At 47.4% G+C, this 24044-nt stretch overlaps 1 protein-coding gene across 1 annotated transcript; it reads left to right on the top strand.

The window, feature by feature from the left end:
- The first annotated feature begins 376 nt into the window (after positions 1-376).
- Positions 377-23910, top strand: LOC115333079 (nicotinamide N-methyltransferase-like). The gene is made up of 4 exons (XM_029995620.3): positions 377-403; positions 547-721; positions 8673-8880; positions 23270-23910. Exons 1-4 carry the CDS (start codon positions 377-379, stop codon positions 23709-23711), a joined length of 852 nt encoding a protein of 283 aa, XP_029851480.2. The 3' UTR covers positions 23712-23910.
- Positions 23911-24044: the final 134 nt, after the last annotated feature.

Below are 24044 nucleotides of genomic sequence, written 5' to 3'. Positions count from 1 at the left end.
CGTGTGTAAAGCGTAGCAAAATGCTTGCCGCGCGCAGCTGATCGTGCAGGTGATCGTTGTTGAGCTTTCCCTTCTGGGGGGCGCCTAACCACGTTATCAAACGGATCGGGCGGGCAACACATGACAACTAATCTTGGCACCTTTCCCAGCTTTTTCTGTGCAGCTCCAATCTAGACATGCTATCCGTCGTTCTGACGACAATAAAAGTGTCTGCTAGATTCTACCCAAACACCAGAGCAATGACTGGTTCACCCGCGTTTTTGTGTCCCACCCCCGATTGGAAGTGCGCCTGAAGCGCCGTCGCGACCTCACAACTCTCTGGCTTATTTAATACCATCGTAATAAATAGGCCAGAGTGTCGTGGTACATTAGCTAAATGCACAATAAACGAGGAAGAATATTGGTTCGTGCTAGGGCCCAAGGCTGTTTGGGTCAAATGTTTCTACGCCGTTTTGGCATTCAATTGTCCGTGGAGCTAGAATATGTTCGTTGTTGTCCTGTGACCCAGAAAAGTCTCTGAATGTTGAATTTGTGATATGTTTACAGAACAGAACCTTCAGCAGAGTCGAACTACGCAACGTGAACATCATGAATCGGCAGGAGGAAGTGATGGAAAGTTACAGGCGTGATTTTGACTCGAAAGCCTACAAGGAAGTATTGGAGACCATCAAACCTGTATACATCTTTGAACAGAAGCACCTTCACGATATATTTGACGTTCGTAAGTGTGTTTGGCTAAAAGTCTACATCGTGCTCGTGGACCAACCAGTGGCTTAGACAGGAGGAGGGGCTTATGAAATTCATCGCCCCCCCCCCTTCCCCGAATTCAGCCTGTCCGCCTATCCTACACAATACAGAGGCATTGTGACCCGCACCCCATGTAATAGAAATACCAGGTAGAGGTACCTCAGCCTCTTCACCCCCGAAAACCTGGCTACGCCACTGGGGACAACTTTTGGTTCTAGTATAATGACGTAGAAAGTTGAGTTAGCTGGCACTTTGAAGACATACCTAAAACAGCGTACAAGCACAGGGCGAAGAAAATAGAAGACAGGAAAGAGCGCTGGTACCAACGTTACTAAAACACTCATTTGGGAAACTCCCATAGAGACAGCTTTGAAAAAGTGGCCCCAATCTGTCTCCGAGAACCGAGCTAAATGACGAACACAACGCCACCATTTCTCCCGCAGCGGCCACTCGAGGAACTGCACGTGACTTCTATTTTGGCTGTAAGAACAGATACAGCGGTGCCACCCCCGTCTCCCCGGCGGACGCGCCGCCATAGAGTAATATACACAAGGTAAAGAGCGGACACTGCCATAGGCCCCAGCGGCCCAGATAGACCAGTGACAGGTAGCGCTCCTAGTTGGCGGTATTAAGTATAATCTGATTCCGTTTCCGGTCAAGTTAGTTTCGGTTTCGGTTTGGGCGTTTCTGCTCCGGTTCTCCGGTACCCTTCTCTCTCTTTTTCCTCCCCGCCTCGCTCGGCTCTCGGGAGCTCCTTGACTCCCAAAGCCGCTGGGTTTTTTTTTTTTTTTTTTTTTTTTTTTGAATACTGACGCACTTTTGCTTTATTTTTTACGAAACGGTCCGTGCAAAATGTGTCAAACAATATTCCAACTTACTTCACAAAGCAGAAGTATATATCTTTCTTGTTGTTTTTCTATTGTAAAGCATTGAAGCTACACAATCGCCGCATTGACTCCTGGCTGGTGGAGCATTTTGGGGTCAACAACAGTAAGTGGTTCGAACACATTTTATTGGACCACATTCATGTATACATGATTTACTTCAGAAGCTCTGCATGTTTTATATGAAAGAGATCGATACTCACAAAAATAAATGAATATGAAGGACTTCGGCATATCGCACACTTCGTAATAGATTCGTAGCGGAACCAAGTTAACAAAACCTTTCCACGGACAACATGATGCATGATACATTCACCTTCACGCCGACTAGGGTACGGGAAGTAAGTGCAAAAATAAATAAGACATTGCTATCATTACCAGTCATAAGAGTATAATAACAGTGCGAAGCACACACCGGATAGTACAAATTCCCGATTTCCGGCAAATATAAAAAAACACCAATTTGCATAGCCTCAAACTCACTGCGGGCGAGCCATTACCATACAATGAGAACTCTATTCGAAATCTGACAAGATTCAACGTCCCTAAACATTCCCCGAAATTGTTCAGAAAAGAAATATGGCTTCAGAAAAAAGTGGCTGAAGAACTATGGACAGTGGACACAAAAGTGGATACATTTTCTTTCAAATATTTTTAGCCTCTATACACTATTTTCTATCGAAATTTTGTAGAAAGTGGACAAATATTTTTGTTAGGGAGCCGTGATACACATTCGCTGGAAAAAGGGGAAACAAATATTTGGAGAGCAAGCTGCACCGCCCACTTAATAAGCACTTTTTGTTTTTGGTTTGGCAACCGCCTCTGTGAATACACTATTAACAGTTAAACCTGTCTCGTTCTTACTAGCAACTGAAGAGTGCAACCGAACTTTGTCCAAATTGCAATTAAGCAATCAAACATGTCAACACAAGCGTATTCTGCAAAACAATTTTAAAAACCCTTTGTGGTACTTCTCTGGGCAAAGGCTAAAACCACCCAGACCTCAAAGTGTGCTATACAAGGCGGCACACACTCCTCGAACATGTGTCACACTCTCTATTATGGGAAGAAAGTGATTTTCTAGTTCCTGAATGAATTGAAAGGCAGCTTGTGATGGTACTACTAAGTTCCTGAAGAATTTTCCAGGCACATGGTTTGCTTTAGGAACAAGACAGTACTGGTGAGGCCTGGTCAGGTTATTAGACTCATCCGATAGCAGCTGTGAACAGCCACAGCTGTAAGTTGTCTGTTCAAGCAAAAGCTTGATAAAATAGCCCCCAACGTAATAAAAAAGTGGACGAGTCATCAATTATGTTAGACCTGATGTCTGATGCAAGCTCAGAAATATCCTCTAGAGGCGGGAAGTTATCAATTGGAAGACATTCCACAACGTCTGAAATTAAACTTTCATGGTGCGAAGATATTTGGAACTCCTTTAGGAGGTCAGCCTTGTCATCCTCTACGTTTTCATTGTCCGACAGTTAAAACAGTTTCTTTATCCGGAGGTGTTTTAGTCCTGAGGTGAACTGCTGCAAATTTGGGTTTGTGTAGCAGCCCAGCATTTGTTGTATATAGCTCCAAAAACTTTTTCAAGTGTGTCTTGCTGCAGGCGTCGTGTGAGTAAGAACTTAAAGTCATGGCTGCCTGAAAGCTCATCCCAGAGCATGAGGACACTTTTTATAGTAACTTGCCACCCAATGATGGCTTATGGCTGCCTTCTACTTTGGAACTGCCATGCTGAAATCCATCCGAGTTACTGGTGGAGAAAATCAAGTATTTCAGATTCTCCCTTCAGAATTGCATGACGCAACTTTTGCCCTGTCTTCTTGAATTTTTTAGCTATTTAGACAATCAAAAAGTATGTATATCGTATCACAGAAATAGGCTGTAGCCATGACTGCCTCAGGAAGATCCTTGGCATAAACAACGGATATGATTGCAAGAAAGAGTGAGGCACTCAGTACCTGTGGGGCACAATTTTCTTCCATGTTACAGAAAGGTTCTTGAAAAAATGTGTCTCTCAGTAAGTCTCGAGCCAATTGCAAGCTTATCTCATGGATAGAACAATAAAGTTCAACAATAGAAGACCACTCAACGACCTCATTTCCAATGCAAAATTTGTGGGCTTGGAGATTGCTCTTGGTTGTTTTCGGAAGGTGCGGAACATCAAAAACAAAGTAAACGTGTTCGTTGTCAACTTCAAAAAATGGCTTATCATCACACACACCAAGCTTACGTTTGAAGCTCCCTAACCACAGACCACAGCCTTTACTGTGAAGCCAACAGTCTTAAAGGGGCGATGCACTGATATTTCCATTTTGCTCAAATACCGCTTAGGACGAATCCCTGACGTTAATGATCTGTGAAATACCCGTTCGTTTTCACCACACGCAATTGAAGTCGCAGAAAAAAAATAAAGAAAAACGAGCAGAGTTCACCCCTTAACTGGCAGCCAGAACAAGCGGCCCCGTGATCTGGAGCCGATTATATGCCACCAATGTTGATCATAGCCATGCGCTGGAGTTGGCATGGCACAGGACACGCGCTGAGTTCCATACATTGTTATGGTTCGGCTGTTGTTGTCATTGCAGCGATTGGACACAGGACACTACCCGAATGTTTCTCGAGCTATTGATTATCACGAGCCCAAATCGAGTGTCCACGCCATGCTCGGGTCCAATCTATGAGCCGTATTCAAATATCGTCACTGGGCGGTACTGCTACCGCGCAGCTACGTCATCAGGTTTTTCGAAGGAGAGATTGAGTGAAAACACTCGGTTTTGTCCTCGAAATTACAGCGCAACAAAGGAGTTTCTTGGTCAGTGGCGTTGCGTGCGAGTATCCTTGAGTCCCACCAGTGCCAGTAAGCTCGTGTAAAGTGAAAAAACATTCCAATTGAATATCGTTGCACCGCCCCTTTAAGCTCCCGAATGAGAGAAATGAGGAGACTGCGTTAAACAGAAGACGTTGTTGAAATGTGCACAACAGTGTAGGCAAGGGGCTAAACGCACCTCCTGGAAATTTCAGACAGCATAACAACCAAGGTTCTATTTGCAATGTTAGAGGTTCGTTCAACACCGTCATCTGTGAACCCATGGGCAATGTCGTGTGTAGGGTCGTAAGTTATATTCTTTTTTTTAAAACAATCTCATCGAAAATCAACATGCACACACGTTCAAGTGCAGCCAGACAGCCCGGCAGAAACAACAGCGCGAGAAGCTCGAACCAACCGGCTCTTTGAATTCACGCCGAGCATGCGAGCACGCGGGTGGTCATGCGTCACCTTGATTGATGCAAAGTCGACCGAACATGATGCAGCAGAAAGCACAGATGGACGGCACGCACGGCACAGACGAACGACGCAGGGACGAGCAGAGGCAACGGCGTGCAGGCAGGCAGGCCATGGCAGGCGCCATTCATCACGTGGTTTTTGTGACGTATTCAATTTAAACTATTTAGTCGTTTTAAGTACTTCAAACAATTTTAAAGCATTGCAATTTTAAAAAATAAATACTTCTCACAGAAAGAGTTTTAATTAATTTTAACCAAGTTGCAGAAAAGCGCCACTTAGCGGAGGGTATTAAACGCACTATCTGGGCCGCGAATCGGCTCCTGTGTCCTCTCTTTACGTTTACTATATTACTCTATGGCGCCGCATCGGACAACCGAAGTTAAAATGCACCTAGGTCGGGACGCGCTACCTGAAAGCCCCGCTGAGGCATGGTTGTATAAAAACAATATTAATTGTGCCGCAAAATCCTGCAAACTAAAGATTTTAAAAACATAACGCGCCCCCTCTTTTTGTACTAAACTCTAATAAATTTCATAGAAAAAGAGTCTTTTCCGTTTGTTTTTACGCAAAAGCAGGCTTTCAAAAAGCTCAAGGTGACCACAGTAGAGACAAACGATAAAGAGTGGCGCTGTTGTCGCATTTAGCTCGGTCTCGGTGGACGCCAGCGACCCAGGTTTCTACGGCGAGTTTCCCAACTGGGTGGTTTAGTAACGTTGGCTGGTACTTAGAAGACATACCTAAAACAGCGCTCTTTCCTGTCTTCTATTTTCTTCTTCCTGTGCGCTGTTTTAGGTAGTCTTAAGTATGCCAGTACAATAAAAGCCTTGGGCGACCGTGCGCGTGCGCTCCTTGAGTGCCGATCGAGGTTATGCACACGCGCCTCCAGCATCTACACGGCTTCTTTTGCGGGCGGTGTCGCACATTGCAGGGTTTGACGTTGACGGCACGCGATCGCAGAAAAAATACATACCGAGCGCGGTGATACCGATAGATTGACAGAAAATGGCGCCGTCGTACTGGTCAAAGTTCGAGCAGAGAGGCGCTCCTCACGTGCTTCGGAGCAAAAAAAAAAAGAAGTATCGCGTCACGTGCAACGGCGCGACCTGCCAACACCCTGAAGGCGAGGTCACATCGCTGATACAACATACAAAAGACAGTCCGCGGACACCATCTGTGGCCTTCCTTGTATGACGGTCAAATTGGTCGAACACAAACTGCATGCAGACATGTTCTAAGCATACATACGAAGCTGCTTCTAACATAATTGATGCCCGTCCACAGATGATTCTTTCATCATGCCTGCCGCCAACACCACGTGCTTTTTTTTGTACGTACACGAGCAGTGCGACTGCTGCTTGCCACTAAATGCACTTTGTCTCCGAGTATAACACGTTACTTTCGTGGCTTAATATAAAGTCATCCTAAGAAAACGCCGCCAAGCTCCCCGTATGGTCGCCATTTTGGTCCATTAAATGAGTAGTTTCTCCTTAACCTCTTCGCTTTTGGTGATCCTTTCTAAATTCGCCGGTGACGGGTAGCTTGAAAGTGACGTGTCTCGTATACACCGAGATTTCGCTATTCGCACACCGGCGACATGAGCGTACATCTTCGTACCGCCACCATGTGCGGCGTCGGTGCTCGGAGGCATTGAAAAAAAAAAAAGAAAGAAAGAAACGTCCCTGTCTTTAAATGAGTAAGAAGACCCATATCGTTGTAAGCGATCTGTGGAGATAAGCATGATTGATGTGTGGATCGCGTACGCGGTGCCAAAGACGCTTATACTGGCGAGGAAAGCTTTCAGTGCGATGATACTCTATAGAGATCTTGCTGCGACTGGTTCAAAACGACCCTTCGGAAGCTTCGAAGATTTGAAGGGACCGAAATGGCGATTGACATGGCAACTCAAACCTATCAACCACTCACCTTTCGTGATTTTTTTCTTCCGCGTGTCTGTTAGTGTTCTGCTAGCAAGCAAGGATAGCAATGGCGCTACTTTCCCAGGATCCAGTGACTTCAGCTTATCATGCATCGAGACACTCTAGGGGGCCGTCATTTTTTCTCGTCGTGTGATCAAGATGCAGGTGTGACCGCAGGCGTGCGAGAGTTAACTTCGCGTACATGCAACGAGCTTTCACGCAAAATACACCAACCGGAAATTCGTCCACCGTCGTCCACATTGCGGCTGCAGAACTACACTCCGAATTATCTCTGCTATGAGCACATCTAAATTAGACAGAAATTTGCGTTGGAAAATGCACTGGTAATTACGCCGAGGTCCGTGTTCTAACTGGCTAAAGGGAAGGGCAGAAAGGAATAAAAAATTTGTAAAATAAATGTGCTCACGCACAGGACGGGATAATACTTCACCCGCAGCAGTCGTTTCCCTACACACACCATAGGAAGGGGGGGGGGGGGGGGGGGTGTACACCTCCCTTGTTTTTTTTTGAAGGCACCCCCTTATTTCGCAATAACTCCTCTATTCTCAATGCCCCCCCCCCCCAACTCCCCCCCCCCCCTAAATATTTAGACCCCCCCCCCCCCCTAATTTCAATTCCTGGGGAAACCCCTGGCCTGCAGACACTTAGAGTTGGTCTACAAGAGCAGTGTCTGCGATAACAATACAGGTTGCGTAAATTGTCGTGAGTCCAGCGGGTAATGCATTCTTTTTATGTATTCTCGTTCAGTGTGGCCCTTAAAGACCGACGAACACATCACGATTTCCTCTTTTACCCGCCTCCTCCTTTCCTACATCCTCTCCACTTTTACCCTGCCCCAACACGGCCCCCTCGCAGTTTAGGTGTGGAGGACGCTGAGAGGATTGTCATCCTTGTAGAAAACCAAGGCTGTACGTACGTTGGACTTTAAAGGCCGACGTACACTTCGCGCTTTCCATTTTGGCCCGCCTCCTTCTTTCAGATATCCACTCCACTTTTTACCTTGTCCCAACTTGGCTCCCCCCACTGTTTAGTAGAGGGACCGCTAAGAAGATTATCTTTCCTGCAGAAAATCGAGGTTGTACGCCGGCCTTTAATGCATACGCGATATGCTTATATCTGTTCAATTTATTCCTAAACAGGTGCTGCACCTCCAGTTTTTGTCCGTCTGGAACAAAAGAAACTGGTTGCCGCTTGTGTAGTCTATGCTTCGTTTCAACCTAAGTCCAGACGAAGCCGACGCAACGAGCTACTGGGACCAATCAAGCAGCGTCAAAAGCGGAAGTCACTAGGCCTTGTTTAGTTTATGATTGGTTCAGCCGCAATAGAACACGTACGGAAACTTGACGAACACCATAATGGCACGCTTTTGACGCTATCTGATAGATTTCAAGAGCTCGTATAGTCTGCTGCGTCTGGACTTAAAGTGAAACGAAGTATAGGCTGCCTTGAAGTACGCTCTGCTAAGGCTGATAATTTCATCTGACCATTCTGTTACGAACGCTTTTGTTTCTTTTCTGTTCCGGATCGCGTTAAAGCGCGTTTCTCAGCCCGAGCTCTTGACATTGACAGTGCTACGACGACATTTTGTTATCGGCTATTTCTTTGTATTGTTCCAGAGAGCACGTACTGCCGGCATCGGGTGCTACAAAATATGGCATCACTCTAAGAAGAAGAGCACTGAGGCACCCTAGAGTAGTCCACTCTCAATTTCATGACTTTCTGCTTAACCAGGCAAACGAGCAGCTAATTCTGGGTTAACTAGGTGTGGTGTTGCCATTTTGACGAGCAGGTTGTCTTCTGTTTGTTCTGCAGTATCAGTCAGCGGGTGCAAACTCCTGGACGTCGGTTGTGGCCCCACCGTCCACAACGTTTTCTCGGCTGCGAGAAGGATGAACGATATCGTGCTCAGCGACTTCCTGCCTGCGAACAGGCTTGAAGTCGAGAAATGGATCCAAAAGGCGCCTGACGCCATTGACTGGTCCCATATCAGCGAATCGCTAGCCTGTTTGGAAGGACACACGTAAGGAAGGGCATTTCCAGCTCTTTATTGTTTACCCGACCGGCTGAACGCGTCCGTGAAACACTCAAAGCATTGTGAATAGTTTTATACAAATTTATTTATTTATTGATCCTTTGGAAGGGAGGATGGCACAAGGCCACTGTGGGGGGTAAGAGGGTTGAGGGAGGGGAAGGGGAGTGTCTGGTTTTTACGAAAGTGGCATCAGTTCCGCCGTCTTTGGTCTTCGGTGTCTTCTGCAGCACCTAAGTCTTGCAGGGTATCCTGGAGCAGTCGAAAAGAAAGAGTGAGCCAGCCTACACCATTCTGGTCAGACCGCTAACGCTACCAGAAGTGGCGAGAAGGTATCTACTGGCTGGTTGATCAAAGAGGTGTTGAACAATGGTTGCATGGTCGGTAGGAGGGATGTGTACAATCGTGTCCGGCCGGTCGTGAATGCGGAGCAATGCCATATAAGGTGAAGGAGGTCTGCTTTCGCTACCTTCTGGCAGTGAGGGCAGCTCAGGGGAATATTGAGGTCGATAGGGAGCCATTTTTGAATAATGTGTGGTGTGTATGCAGCGTTAGTCATGATTTTGTTAAGAAATACTTCTTGTGCGCGCGTGTATTTGTCGGTGGGGGAGAAAAGGATTTCGGGTGTCGCCCTCTGCAGGCGATCCTTACTATCTTTGCGGATACGCGTACGTAGATAGTGGAGAGAACTCCGAGCCGTCATCAAGGTCAAAAAAGGATTTGCGAAGGGGATGTGTAAGGAGGGTGGGGTTGTAGTTACGTTGCTCCCACGTGCCTGTGTGGCGGCTGCATGTGCTGCAGCATTTCCTCCTGGGACCCCGGTATGTATGGGCTGGCGTCCAGAGGATCTGAACATCCGCGCCCGAGTCTTGAAGCATCTGAAGGCGTTTACGGATTTCAACAGCAGTAGCATCTTCGGTCGTTGGTGTTGACAGTTCTTCTAGAGCTGCGACGGAGTCCGTGTAAATTCGGTATGTACGCGTTAGCGTCTGTTCTCTTTGAAGATCAGAGAGGGTGGGAATCGAGGAGGTCCCTCCACAGATTGATAATAGTTCAGCCTGCAGGGTGGTGCCTTGCGGTAGAGTACAAGCATGAGTGCCTGTGAGCTCTAGTCGAGAGGTGCAATGCCACGCTAACCCGGCTCGGTCCGCCAAAAAACTGGCGTCAGTGTAAATGTGAATGTGTCCATTATTTTCAGCGTTGTGGTGCTGGTAGGCTATGCGGTTACGGAGGTCGGAATTTTGTGTAGGTATCGCTTTGATGGGTTTTAGGTTGATGACGGGGCTATCCCACGGCGAAGCTTCATCAGGACCGCTCCAGACCACGTGACGATGAAGGTCCCATGCTAGGGTTCCTCGCCCTTGTAAGGTGTTTTCTAATCTAGAGGTACATTGGCTACGTGCTTCAGCCATAATGACATCTATCAGAGGTATTGGCACCGTGGCCAAGAGCCTGTCGTTGCGCACGTGTTTGGGCAGACAGGCGATGCTGCGCAGCGTGGCCCTGTGCAGGCGTTCTATATCTCGTAGCAGGCTTGGGGTGCAGTCGTAGGCTGGTGTACCGTATAGTATCCGGCCAACAGCCGTAGCACGCGCCAGTGTTTGACAAGATTGCTGCCGGGCTCCACCATATTTATTGGGGACCCGTCTAAAGGTGTGTAGCAGTGGGGACCAGTTTTTGCGCAGATGTTTAGTCCACGTTTTAGGGCTATTACAGCTGGCGATCTGAATCCCTAGGATGCGAACCTTGCAATTGCTAGACTGGATGTCCTGCGAGCCAACGTCGAGGGTAATTTGGTGAGCGGGGTTTGTCACGTGCTTGCCATCTACACTGAGCAGTTTTTTGTGTTTTTTTCGGGGATAGCTGTAGACCCAGCTCCTCGAGAGTTTGCGAGACGCTGAGGACAGCCGCCTGTAGCTCGATCTGCATTGTTTGACTGTCCGGGTAATCCGCTGCTTCAGTCCAAATTGTAACATCGTCTGCATATATAGTAAAACGGGCTGCAGTGTCACGTTCCAGCCGCTGGGCCACCCGTGTCATTGCTAGATTGAACAGCAAAGGTCCGAGGGTGGACCCCAAGAAATAGGTTTTCGGAGCCCATCCCGAGGCCTTTCCATTGAGTTGAATAGGTCGCTGTTGGAGGAACGAGCGAATCCACTCTTGGGCGCGTTGGCTTGGGTAGCGCTGCGCTAATGCTTGGAGTATGGCCTCCTTTGAAACGTTAACGAAAGCCTTACGCATGTCTAAGGCTAAGATATAGTCGGGAAGCGCTTTCCAACTTCGGTGGTTAATGACACAGCGTAATAGACACAGACAATTGTGCGTCCCCTTGCCAGGCCGGAAACCTGCTTGCGTCGGGTGCGAGCCGGGTTGTACATATTGGAGATAGTGTTCAATGCGGGTATGGATCATTCGCTCCATAAGTTTGCAAGCGGTAGAAGTCAGGGATATGGGGCGCAAATTACTCGGTGTGGACGGGTCCTTTCCGGGTTTATGGATTGGATAGATCAAAGCTAGTTTGAGACATGTCTGGGATTTGCGCAGATGCCCAGGATTCGTTGAGAATTTCAAGGAGCTGACGCAAAGCCGTTTCGATCAGGTTGCGGAGTTCTTGCCAAGTGATACGATCATGCCCCGGTGCTGAGCGAGCCTTCCCTTGTCGGAGAGCTGGCATGAGCTCGCCGGGAGAAAAAGGCTGTTCAAGAGCTTCATGTGGCGTTGAGATGGTCATTTCGGGGAGCGGTGGAGGGGGTTGGCTCGCGCGTGCGGAAAATAGTGCGAATAACGTGGTCTTTCACTTCGATGGGATCGTTTCGGAGAAAGAGTTCATCGAGAGGAGAGGCACCTTTCTTCCGCTTTAGCATAAAGCGTAAGATTCCCAAGAGATGCCGTAGGCCCGGTTCATGGCTGAGTTTAGAGCAGGTGTCCTACCAGCGTGATGTTTCGAGCTGGCATTGATATTGGATACGGACATTATAATGGTCCTTTAGGCGCATGAGGTCTTTGTGTCACTTGCCTCCGTGTCTGTCCTTGATAGTAAGAGACTGTGCCCTTTTCGATAGGTTGGCCAGATGTGCATCAATGGGCCCAACCGTGTCGTCGCAAGTAATCTCTTCAGAGGCCGTGATTCTGGTCTGCTCTAGAACGGAGGCGAAGGTCGAAAAATCGTTAAAATCTGTAGCAAGATGCCTCCGAAAAAGTTCCCAATTTTTAATCCGGCGGGTGATTTTTATTCTGAATTTCTTTCGGTTCAAAGTGATAAAGATTGGAAAGTGATCGCTACCCCAGCTGGCAGTCGCGAGCTCCCAGTGACAAGTGAGTTTCGTTGTTGACAACGTGAGGTCGGGAGAGGTATCTTGTTGTTTAGCATGGAGGCCAATCCGCGTGTAGGTGCCCGGGATGTTCCCAATATCGAGTTCTGTGAGTTCAATAGCGTCAGCCAGAGATTTATCTCTGGTGTTCGCGTTTGGGTACCCCCAGTGTTGATGACGGGCGTTGAAGTCGCCGCCAATTAGAAGAGGCGTCCCGTTTGCGTGCACCTGCAAATTCTTAAGTCATGCAAAGTCGTCGTCTGCATGCTTACCTGTAAAAGGGCGATAATAGACGGATGCAATGATGAAAGGTTGTTGTCCAGGAGGACGGACTTTAGCAGCAACGATCTCACGCACCTCTGTGCAAAGGTGTGGTAAGTCTAAGGCTGCAGCTGTGCAGTCAGCGCGTATTAGGAGCGCCGCTTGGCCTTTTGCTAACGGCTGCGAGTGTCCCTTGTATAGGTGCGTGATGGATGGTTTCTGAAATACTGTATAGCCAGGAAGCGTACAGCTGCCTCGAGTTTCCTGCAGTAAAATGGCCAGAGGTCGTAGTCGCCGTATGTTCTCGCGTAGCAAGGCTCCTGTCTGACCAAAGCTCCGGCAATTTTATTGTATACAGATCGGTGAGAAACCTATTGCGCTTTGGAAGGTCGCCGTCGTTTGGGCTCAACATTCATCTATAATTTTTTTTTTTTTTTTTTTTTTGATTTCCGTTAGCATGTTTTGCATCTTTTTTTTTAGAGGACAGTGGTAACAGTATGGAATTCATCGCGGAGACTCCGCTCGAGGCGATGATTCTCCGCTTGGCGCTCGCCCCGGATGATGTTGAGCACGCTCGTATACTTGGAGTGCTCGCCTAATAAAGGGATTGTAGGGGCCTGTTTTGAGGTTGTGTGGTGCGACTGAGACCTTGCTGTGGTTTTTCTAGCTCGAGAGAGGGAGCGACTGTGAGCCCGAGACCGGGACCTGGCACCGGGGGCGGCTTGTTTAGCTTTGTTCACGTCGGGCGCCGGTGTTGGGACGCCCATGACCTTGAGGTGGGCCAGCACCTTCTCCATTTGGGCATGCAACCGTTTGTTCTCCTCATGGAGGCGCTTATTCTCTTGCCACATGTCATTCATTATTTGAAGAATCTCAGGAGATTCTTCAAATGGCTTGGGGGGCAGCGGGCCGCGAACCAATCAGTTGATAATAGGACGTTGGTGTTGGAATCCCCTTATCGCTCAAGCTGAATTCAGTTCTGAGTGGATGCCCAAAACTAAGGAAACTAGCTAGAAAAAAATGTACGAGCGTATAATTCTTAACTGTAGATGCGAGTTTATTAATCGCAACTTTCACGGCCTATAGGGGACGCACAAATTCCTATCAAAATGGCTGATGATTGTCGTAGAATAGCGTACGAGGTCGGGTCTGCGACGTGTAATTCTAATTTTGTGAAATACAGCGGATATAAGACTCGTACCTGCATGATACTCCCACGTCAGGAAGGGGTAAGCAAGCACATTCATTCGGAAACCGACAATCCACGAGTGAGGATGAGCGTTTCTCACACCGCGGTACCACGATCGCTGAAAGTTCCAAATGGCTCTACTTTTATGACTTTTTTTAACGCGTTAGCGTTAGAACGCTTGTTTTGACGAGAACTCGGCAGTGTCTTTTGTTCGTCAGCGGCGGGGATAGAGGGAGAAGGAGGGGTAGAGTATGACGCGTGCAACGCTCCCATTGGTCCGAAGCGCTGACGTCAGCACGCGGCAACCTCTCCCCCTCTTCCCGGAGCCCACAAACTGACAGACAACGTCGGGTTTACCTCAAAACGAGCCCTTTCGTTTCGTCAAAGTCAGGCGCATAGCTGGCGCAGAGCCAGACAGGAGGAGGCGCCACGCAGCACTTCCTGATAACGAAGCCGTACTGCTGAATGAGATGGCATCATCAGAGAAGGACAACGCTGGAGACAGATTGGAAACGAGGGGTGCGTCAGCACTCGGCTTCGGGTCAAGTTTGAGCCAAACGATGACGCGATTCTCGTGTCCAATCTGTGCACAGCGTTGCCTTGTGTGATGATGCCATCTCATTCAGCACTACGGCTTCGTTATCTAGTAGGTGTTGCGCCGCGGCAGGATGGAATGCGGGCGTGTTCAGTTGCCGCTCTGCCGTCGCCGATTTTTCTTCGCTCTGGCTTTCCGTAGTAGCGGTGCGTGGGCTGTGATCTGTGTGTGTAGGTTAAACGATGGATGCGGTTCCCTCCACTAGTGATTTTGGATGAGGTTCCTTCCACGAGTGGTATGAATGTGGTTCTTTCCGCGAGTGATATGGATGACCGTATCCAAGGGTGTGACACTCTCTGACAGAGTACAAAAACAAGGGGAAACAAATTACAGGAGATCCATTGGTGAACTTTTAGGAAGTCCGTTAGCATTACCCTTGGGAAGCGCCACACATGTCCCCCTTTGGGAAACGCTAACACTGAACGCGTAACAAGGCCAAAAAAGGCAGCAAAAAATAAAGGAAGCAAAAGAGAAAGCCGAAAGAGAAAATTTTCTTCACGCTAAAGACATGGCGGGACAAGGCTAAGCCGCACATAGTACGTGGTCCCACTGATCATACAAACGACAGTCTGCATGCACCGTCTGAGGCATGTTTCATCCTTGTATGACGGTCATGCAATAAATGTCTGCCGACATGCTCCAAGCACACAAATGTATAAAGCAAACATGTGCTTCGAACATGTCTGAGACGTGCCCGCAGATAATTTTGTCATCATACCTGCAATACACACCGTGCTTTTTTTTTTTTAATGCACGAGCAGTGTAATTGGGAATAAGCTTTCTCGATGTTACAGTCTCTCTGGAAGCGCGTCTCGGCGAGGACAGCAACCATCAAGCAGCATGTAGTTCAATCATGCAGTAATAAAAAATTATCTATCCAGATGTAGCATGAAGGTTTATACAATCTTAAAGCCCATGTGAAAAGGATGAACGTGCAGCAATATACAAAGCAACATGCTAATCATCAAGACGTTCGAAACCTTGTACAAAGTTGGTGTCGTTAAATAGTTCGAGAGGTAAGCTGTTCCAGTCGCTAATAGTGCGGGGGAAAAAGCAAAACTTAAACATGTTAGTACGCGCAAAAATGGGTGTTAGTGAAAACTGATGTCTGTGCCTCGTAGATCTGGACTCTAAATAGGAAATATATTGCGATGGGTCTATGCCAGTCTGCCCTTGTTTAATATGAAACAAGAATTTTAATCGTCCTAATTTCCTTCTGGTCTGGAGGGTGTGTATTCCGTTAGCCCTTATAAGTTAAGACTTATATCCTTATAAGCTAAGACTTATCCGTCCTTTTAAGTTAAGACTTATCCATCCTTTTATATTTTCCGTAAATGAACCGAACCGATCGACGTTGCACCATCTCCAACTTCCGCATGTCTTTCTGAGTGAATGGATTCCAAAACGACATTTGCATACTCCAACTTGGGTCTTGCTTATGAATAGTAAGCATGCAGCCTCAATCGGAGCCTCTTTTAGCTTTCTTCTAATGAAGCCTAACTTCCTGGATGCCGAGGCACAAATATGGTTTATATGAGGGGACCATGAAAGTGTGTCTGATATGAGTAAACCAAGATATTTACATTCCCACTGCACAGTAACCGGGGTATCCGCGATCTTATAAATAAATTCAAAGGGTTTTTTTTTTTTTTTGCTTTTTTTTTGTAATTCGTAAAAGTGTTGATTTAGCAGAATTAAGCTTCATTTTCCAGGTATCACACCATGATGCATCGGACTGCAAACTATGGTCTAACAATAACTTATCCGAGCTCGACTTTATTACTTTGAAAATAATGCAATCGTAGGCAAAAAGACGTATATTGACATCTGTGTCAATCAGTGATACAATATCGTTAATGTAAACCAGGAACAAAAGAGGACTTAGAACACTCCCTTGGGGGACCCCGGACGTTTCAGGCAGAACTGGAGAGAGACAACCTCCGACGGAAACAGAGTGTGTGCGATGTGATAAGTATGCAGCAATCCAGTTAACAAAACCATGTGGAAGACCGAGCTGTTCAAGTTTAAAAAGCAGTTGTTCGTGAGGCACCTTATCGAAAGCTTTGCTGAAGTCCAAAAAGAGCACATCAATTTGACTTCCCCTATCGAGGATTTGCGCAAACTCATGGATGGTGGTAACGAGTTGGGTCGTAGTTGATAAGCCTTTGGGAAAGCCATGTTGAAACTGTGTTAGAAGATTACGGCTATCCAGCGGTTTATTGATTTGACTGCAGATGATATGCTCTATCAATTTACACGAAGAAGAAGTTAAGGAAATGGGGCGGTAGGTTCTCAACTACTAGGCGATCCTCTTTTTTGTGCACAGGTACTGCTATGGCGGTACGCCAGTCTTCTGGTAGCGAGCTGTTCGAGTATGATGTACGAAAAATGATGAGAAGAAAATGGGCTATGGACTCAGCGTAGCGTCGTAAAAACGTGTTTGAGATCTTATCAGGACCAGCACTTGTTGACGTTTTCAATGACAACAACGAAGAAACTATGCCGTGATAAGTTATGAACTCAGATTGAGTTTGGTAAGGTAGAAAAGACATAATCATGGTTACAGTTATCAGAAAAAACTGACTGAAAATACACATTGAAATGACACGCTATTACACCAGGGTCAGTAGAGGGCGTGTCGTGTACCATGATTTGCTCAACGGGTTTATTTTTTTCAGTCAAGTAGCGCCAAAACTTTTGAGCGTCTTGTTTTAGAAAATCTTGAAGCGTATCGGAGAAGTAGCTGTCCCTAGCCTCAGAAATTAGGCTACGAAGATCGCTCTGCATTTTAGTGACATTACAGTTAACCGGCCTTGCCTTTTTCGCTCGTTTTATTCTGCATTCGAAGTGTGTGCTTTTTCTATTAATCCACGGATTATCACGATTAAGGTGCTTGTATTTTGTAGGTACAAATTTGTCAAGACAGTACTCACATAAGTGCTTAAATTTTAGCCAAAGGGCATCAACACTTGTACCACTGAAATTATTAAGATTTATGTCAAGATAGCCGAGTATGCTAGTATCGTCAGCTCAAGAAAAGTCTTTGAAAGGCGAATATATAACCCTTTTTTAGGTCAAAAGCGCTCAAGCAAACTTGTCCAGAGGACCGAATAGTGATAAGATATACCCTGTTCAACAGATACGGTGCAATCAGTAAGCGAATTGTTTACGAAAACAAGATCAAGAATGGAGTGACCGGTACCACATACTCTGGTTGGATCCTTTACCAACTGCTTCAGATCAAAGGCGAACATCATATCAAACATAATTTCTGTTCGAGAAGATGAACTACACATATTCGCCCAGTCAACGGGCGGGATATTAAAGTCACCAACCAGGATTATTTTATTGCTCCTAAATCTAAAAAAAAATGGTCAAATAATTTGCACAAGTAGTCAGGAGTAGGAGATACAATGTACTGATCTGGAAAGACCTCTCCGTCACTAATGTAATCAGTAAGTCAGGTTTCGGTTATAACACAAGCATGCGGGTAATGCATAAGAAGGATAGATTCAAGTGCGTGCGATTTGTTGACGACACTTCGTGCATTTAAGTTGAAAAGTCGAAACTGATATTGATTAGGTGCAAGTCAGTTGGAAGGGGTGGCTTTTTTCTGGGTTGAAATACTTGCGCGTGCATTTTTGTTTTCGTCCCATACAAATGCGTCGTCATTTACGTGAAGCTTATAGCATTAAATAGATAAACACGGGCGCCTTCATTTTTATCGTGCCCGGCACTCTCCCATGACTTTTTTTTTTTTTTTTTTTTTTTCATGAGTGTAGCCTGTGAGCAATCATTGTTTATAAACACTTTCGAGCCTTTCAGTTCTTTAGCATTCCGCAGACGCTCTGTTTTTTCATTGTAATCCTGAAAGTATAAAATAATCGGTCTTTTGGAACCACGTTTACCAAGCCTGTGAGGACGCGCCACGGACGAGCACGCAACGCCCTGTTGGTTTTGAAAAAGGTCAACGAGTACTTTTCTTTTTAATTGATCATCGGATTCGTTAAGCGTTTCGGGGATGCCATGGATTACAAGGTTTGAACGGCGACTCCTGTCCTCAAGATCAGTCATTTTTGCATTTTGTTTCATAATAATTTGCTCAAGAATGGTTACAGTTTGTTTCAGAGAATCAATCTGCATAGTATTTGTTTGGATTTCGTTCAGCGTTTTCTCGATACCCGTACATTTAGACGTTAGGCCTTTCATTTTTTTTTTTTTTTTTTTTTTGTCATTACGCTTGTGTCGAGCCCTGAGCTCGGAAATTTTATTTTTAATCACGGTTTGTCCGTCAATGATTATCTGAAACATTTCTTCAGTTGTAGGCCCCGGGTTTGACTCCACATCCCCGTACTAACAAACAGTCATGCGCAATATGATACAAAAACCGTGGGCACGGCACAACTACAATCGCGATATCGCCACTTCTAAATGGTCCGAATGTATAACCAACCAGTAGGAAAAGCCAGCAGAAGTTAGGCGACATGTTCGCTTGACAATCGCCGCGCCCACCGAAGATGAAATTCTGTGGCAGCTCCTTTTGTAAGTGTCTCACAGGTGACGTAACCGCAGACGCGGAAATCGATCCAAGCGCTGCGATGACCGTGCTGGACTTCAGCGCATGAAGATGACTGGCGGCTGGCACGAAATTTCTGAGCCTCATCGTAGATGCCAGGTGGCTGGTGATGTTGCGTTCCCCGCTGGAACATCCGTTGAAGCATGGCAGCGCCTTTTTTACAAATCTGACGAATTTCAATCATAATAAATTGATATACGTTACGCATGATCCAATAGCCTCCCAATAAAAAGGAAAAAAAGCGGTGAGCTTTTCTCCGGATACGCTCAATGGCGGGTCAGCTTTTCTCCGCGTCCGCCGGTTTTGCGGTGAGCTTTTCTCCGGGCTTCAGCCACGCATCTCCCCTCGCCTTGCCACTCGCCTTTACCGAAGTTCGCTTCTCGCCATCGACCCTGGCTATTACTATTATGACCCCGTCTGGGACGATATTTTACCGGAGAGCTGAACATAGAAATGAAAGAGTATACGGAGTTGGTTTTTGCTATGAGCGACATAATTGCGAACATCTGATTGGGCATCGGTTCACACTTCAAGTTCCGAGCAACTTAGCATTTTGATTATAGAAGCCGAATAAACGCAAGATTTAAAATATCACGATGAACACGGGTTTTAAATGTTGCATAGCATATCCTCAGCTTCGATGTTCTCTTTGAAACCTAAATAATATTCACCTATTTCGGTGTGCAGTGCCGATGCAAGTTGCTGAACATCATAGTTTTAAGAGTGCGAGTACAAATGTCTTGCTCCTAGGGTGTTACACATTTTTGAAAACCGGAGACGACGGACGAAGAAAAGGGACAACACACAAAACGTTTTGTGTGTTGTCCCGTTCTTCGTCCGTCGTCTCCGGTTTTCAAAAATGTGTACCATCAACCAGCTCGCCTGCCTACTTACTTTATCTTCAATCATCCTAGGGTGTGTTGATTGTTGTCGAAGGCTGACCTGATACACAGCGCGATCTTTGTTGTTTGCCTACTCAGTGACCTGAATGAATGCGCCAGCAGCTCTCCAGCCTGGGGAAAAGTAAAGATCTTAAAAAGGAAAAGCAACGACATGAAAAGATTAGTGAAAGAGACGATCAGGATAACGACGTCTGCCGAGTGCATCAGTCACGCGTCCGTCCACTTAAGTACGCAGGCCGAAAAGTTTTTGCGGCTGACTGGTCTGGGAAAACCTGGGTGACCTGGGTTGTTGAAAAACATTTATTTCAGGAAAGGTGGGGAAGGGAAGAGGGGTGAAAGTAACGATGGCGAGGAGAGGGTGGGTGCCCCTATTCCGGGGTTTCAAGCGCGGCGACGGCTTGCAGAGCACGGCCTATGAGCAATCTCGGCCCGCAGGCCTCCTCACTCCTCAGCCCCGCTTTTCACTTCTCAAGAGTAAAATCACATCTTGGCACGAGTCCTGGTATCTTCTTACACACCCAAGCCAGATGATGAATGTCCGCTCAGTGTGCCCCGCAGAAAGGACAGCTCGGTGCCGCGAAGCGTTCCGGGTGCCATACATGCAGCTGGACTGGCGTCATAACCGTGCCCGTTTGCGGTCTTCGCCACACAAACTCTTCTTCCTTCGTCAGTTCCCTGCTAGGCGCAGGAAACTCCATCCTACCCTGCCTTCTGACCTTCAAGAACTTTTCATAGGGTAGCTCATAATCCGATGCCTCTGGGGCCGGGGGTGAGTCTAGGTTTAACGCATCTCGGGCCGCGGCATTCGCCGCCTCATTGCCCGCTTGCCCCATATGGTCTGGAGCCCAGATCAAATGAACCCCACAACATTAGCCTTCGCTAAAATTTTCATCGCAGGTCACCCCTGTATACTTCGAGCGTAAATCCTGCATGCTTTTTGAGAGTCAGATATTATCGCAGCCCTAGAGTTGCACACCGCCGCAGAGATCCTACGTCGAAAGTCCGCTTTTCGGGTTGTCGAAGACATTCAAAACGAGAACCCCGCTGTCCCCATTTTTCGCTGTTATGACCGTAAGAAAGCAGCACAAGACACCGCATCCGTCAAAATCATGCTTCGTTGCGGAGTACAATTTATGCACGCGCGTAGCGACGTAGAGATCCCCCTCAAAGGTCACATAATCCTTGATCTTCCCCGGTTTCCTCCCTGGTTCTTGTAGCTGTATGACCGCCGGGGGTGCGGTTTCTTGCGAGACCCGCAAGCCGAGACTGGCCTGCTTCCGTCCCATCACCCGGCAGTTCCGTTGCCAAATTTGTAGCTCTGGATCCTGGCGCATGTTTCGGCATCAGACAAATCCACGTCCTGTGGCCCGTCGATCTTCTTCCTTCCCTTCGTGCCGTGATGCAAAAAATCTCGCTTGCTTCTGCTCCACCGTCCTTCCTAGGGTCTCCAGCCCCGTGACTCTGTGCGTGAATAACATCAGCTGGCCAGTGACGCATCCCGACCGGGAGAGGAGCTCAACCAATATTTGCTAAACCCACTCGTGGAGAGAAACCGCGTCGAGCGACGACACGTTCATCTTTCAAGGCGGTAGCGATCCCCGCTCGGTTTTCTTTGTTGCATTCCGGACGCTACTGCGCTCGTTCTGGCCGTGTCCCTGGGTGCGGCTCCATCCCATCCCGGCTGCGATCCTTCCATTGGAGCTGCTGTGCGCGCTGGCGGGCCGCTTCTCTGTGATTTCTCCGGCGCCGTGCCGGGTGCTTTCCTCTCAGGGAGTGCATTGTTCGTTTTCTCCTCCTGTGTCCCCTCGGTTCCGGTGCTGTCGGCTGACGCGCCGTTTGCCCTTTCTCGCTGTTCGGCTGTTTCTTTTCTTTCTCCATTTCGTCGGCTCCCACATAGCCGACTCCTGTCGAACACCGTTTGCTTCGGTCTCTCCTTGCGCGGTGTCCGTGCTGTCGTGCGAATCCTGAGGCTCGGCCGGTGGGAGATCCAGTGGCCGAGTGTTCGTGCTGCTCTCCATGCTTTCCCTGTCGTCCAGCAGATCGTTGTCTTGTGCCGCATCCGCAAAGCGATGGGTCTTCGCGGCGTACGTGGGCACGCATTCCGCCTCCCCGTGGCCATAGCTACGGCACTGGCGACACCGCGGCGCCCGACACTGCCTCCGTATGTGCCCCAGCTGGTTACATCGGAGGCACCGCGGCGGCCTGCCTGGCACCAAGGCTATCACCAGATAGCGGCTGAGGCTAGAGCACTATATAGCTCCTTCGGAGCAGAGTAGCGCAATCTAGAACGCCGTCTCTCGGCGACTAGCGGCGAACGCCCGGAGGTTCCAACTGCGGTCAGAAATGCATGGAGAACGTGAGAAAATCGTTGTTTCTTCAGTTTTGTGGGGATGTGCGGAATGGAAATCATTTTTGACATAATAATGAAACATTTTAGAATAATATGCGATAAGTTTTGTCCCATACAAGGACGTAACTTTTTTTAAAAAATTGCCTGAGCGGCATCATGCAGCAGACGACACGGCGACGTCACACCATTCACGTGACCCGCTCCGGCCAACCCGAAAAGCCCATCTCCGCTGCGAGCAAAAATCGTCTGCTTCAAACGCCATTGCCTTGGAAATTGCCTTCTCAAAATTTGCACACGCATCCGATATTATTAAACTTTTGATAAAGTGTTTAGTGCTTTACTAACTTCACGACAGACTAGTTTTGAAAAGTGTGAACTCGCCGTTCATTTTTTAATCAGCCGTGTTGTATCGATCTCCATGTATTCTCCCATAGGGCGGGCCGCCTCTTGGAACCCTGAGTACCACGTGACTCGCTCCGAGCCGCTCTGTCGGCCATCTTGTCGGAAAAACACGAGGTTCAAAGGATTGCGCTACTCTGCTCCGTAGGAGCTATATAGTGCTCTAGCTGAGGCTTGCCTGGTCTGGTAGCTCGTCCTTCGTGGTGCCCTCCCAGAGCACGATGGGCGCGGAACGGGTTGAAGTTTCCACCTCATAGTTCCCACTCGGGGATTTCCACACCTCCCTGGATATCTTGACGATAGTCCCGTATTCTTCGAAGGCCGCGCGAATCTCCCCGTCGGTCACGAAGGTCAGGAGCCAGTGGATACGAATCCCAACTTCCGTGACGTTCGGGTCGATCACGAGGCACCTCTTGCCCTTGATGACGAGTTCCTTGGCGCGGTAACCAGTTTTTCATTGCTGGGTGTCGCGGTGTATGTATGGGCAGTATTGTGTTGATGCCGTGTGAGCTTATCTTTGACTGGAATGTACGAGGGCCTGGGAAAATGAAGAGGGAAGGGTGTAGGGGGTTTTGAGGAAAGAAAGAGGAAAAGAGGGGGACCACGGGTGGCGAATGACATATGTTTGTCCAGTGAAATAAAGTTTGTAGCTTCGTTTGAGACTTCGTCCGTGTCATTCTGTGTTTTCGCCCTTGTCCATATCCCCGTCTCGGGTTTACAACTATGCTCAATTTACACCAGCTAGCCTGCACCATCACCATTGCTTCATTCTTGGTACTCCTCCTCTGAACACGCAGGGACATCAAAAGCGGAGCCAAAGACATCGAAGAGAGAACGCGGAGAGCCATCAAAAAGGTTATCCCCTGCAATGTCCTGGACCCCCGAGTCCTTCCAGAGGAACACAGGGAAATGTTCGATGTCGTCCTTTGCAGCCATTGCCTTGAGGCCGCATGCGCTGACGAAAGCTCGTTTCAGAAAGCGATGCAGAACATCGGAAATCTGGTTGTCCGCGGAGGCCACCTGATTTTGGGTATCATTGCTGGATCTCATGAATACGAAGTTGGAGGCATCACGCTGCCATCTCTCGCTCTCAGTGATACGATGGTGAAAGATGCTTTGGCGAAAGCGGGATTTGAAATCAAGCGCTGGAATACGTTAGGCAAAAATGACACACCGGAAGCAGCAAAGATATGGCAGTGTTGGGAATCTTCTTTTGTTATTTTAACTCGAAACCTTTGAAGTGGTGTCGGGGATCTCATCTGCACGTCCGCTATAGACAGACTGGTTTGATAACGTACTTAGGCTTGCTGAGCGAAAGGTCTTCCGTTTCTGGCTTTTCTTGATGCCTTTCCATTTTGGTTCGTGGCAGTTTGATAGATATAGTAGTCTGTATACTTACTCAATAAAAGTTTTGTGTACTACAGTGTGAAGCAAATGACGTTCCTTGAAAAGTTATATGTCATTTCTTTTCATTCCGGGAAAAAAATAAATCAATATATATATATATATATATATATATATATATATATATATATATATATATATATATATATATATATATAGGCATGTTGG

Source organism: Ixodes scapularis, unplaced genomic scaffold (assembly GCF_016920785.2).
Source record: "Ixodes scapularis isolate PalLabHiFi unplaced genomic scaffold, ASM1692078v2 PGA_scaffold2__306_contigs__length_199485367, whole genome shotgun sequence".
Taxonomy (NCBI): Eukaryota; Metazoa; Arthropoda; class Arachnida; order Ixodida; family Ixodidae; genus Ixodes; species Ixodes scapularis.
The sequence above is the reverse complement of the archived record's forward strand: the minus strand, read 5'-3'. Positions and strand labels throughout refer to the sequence as shown.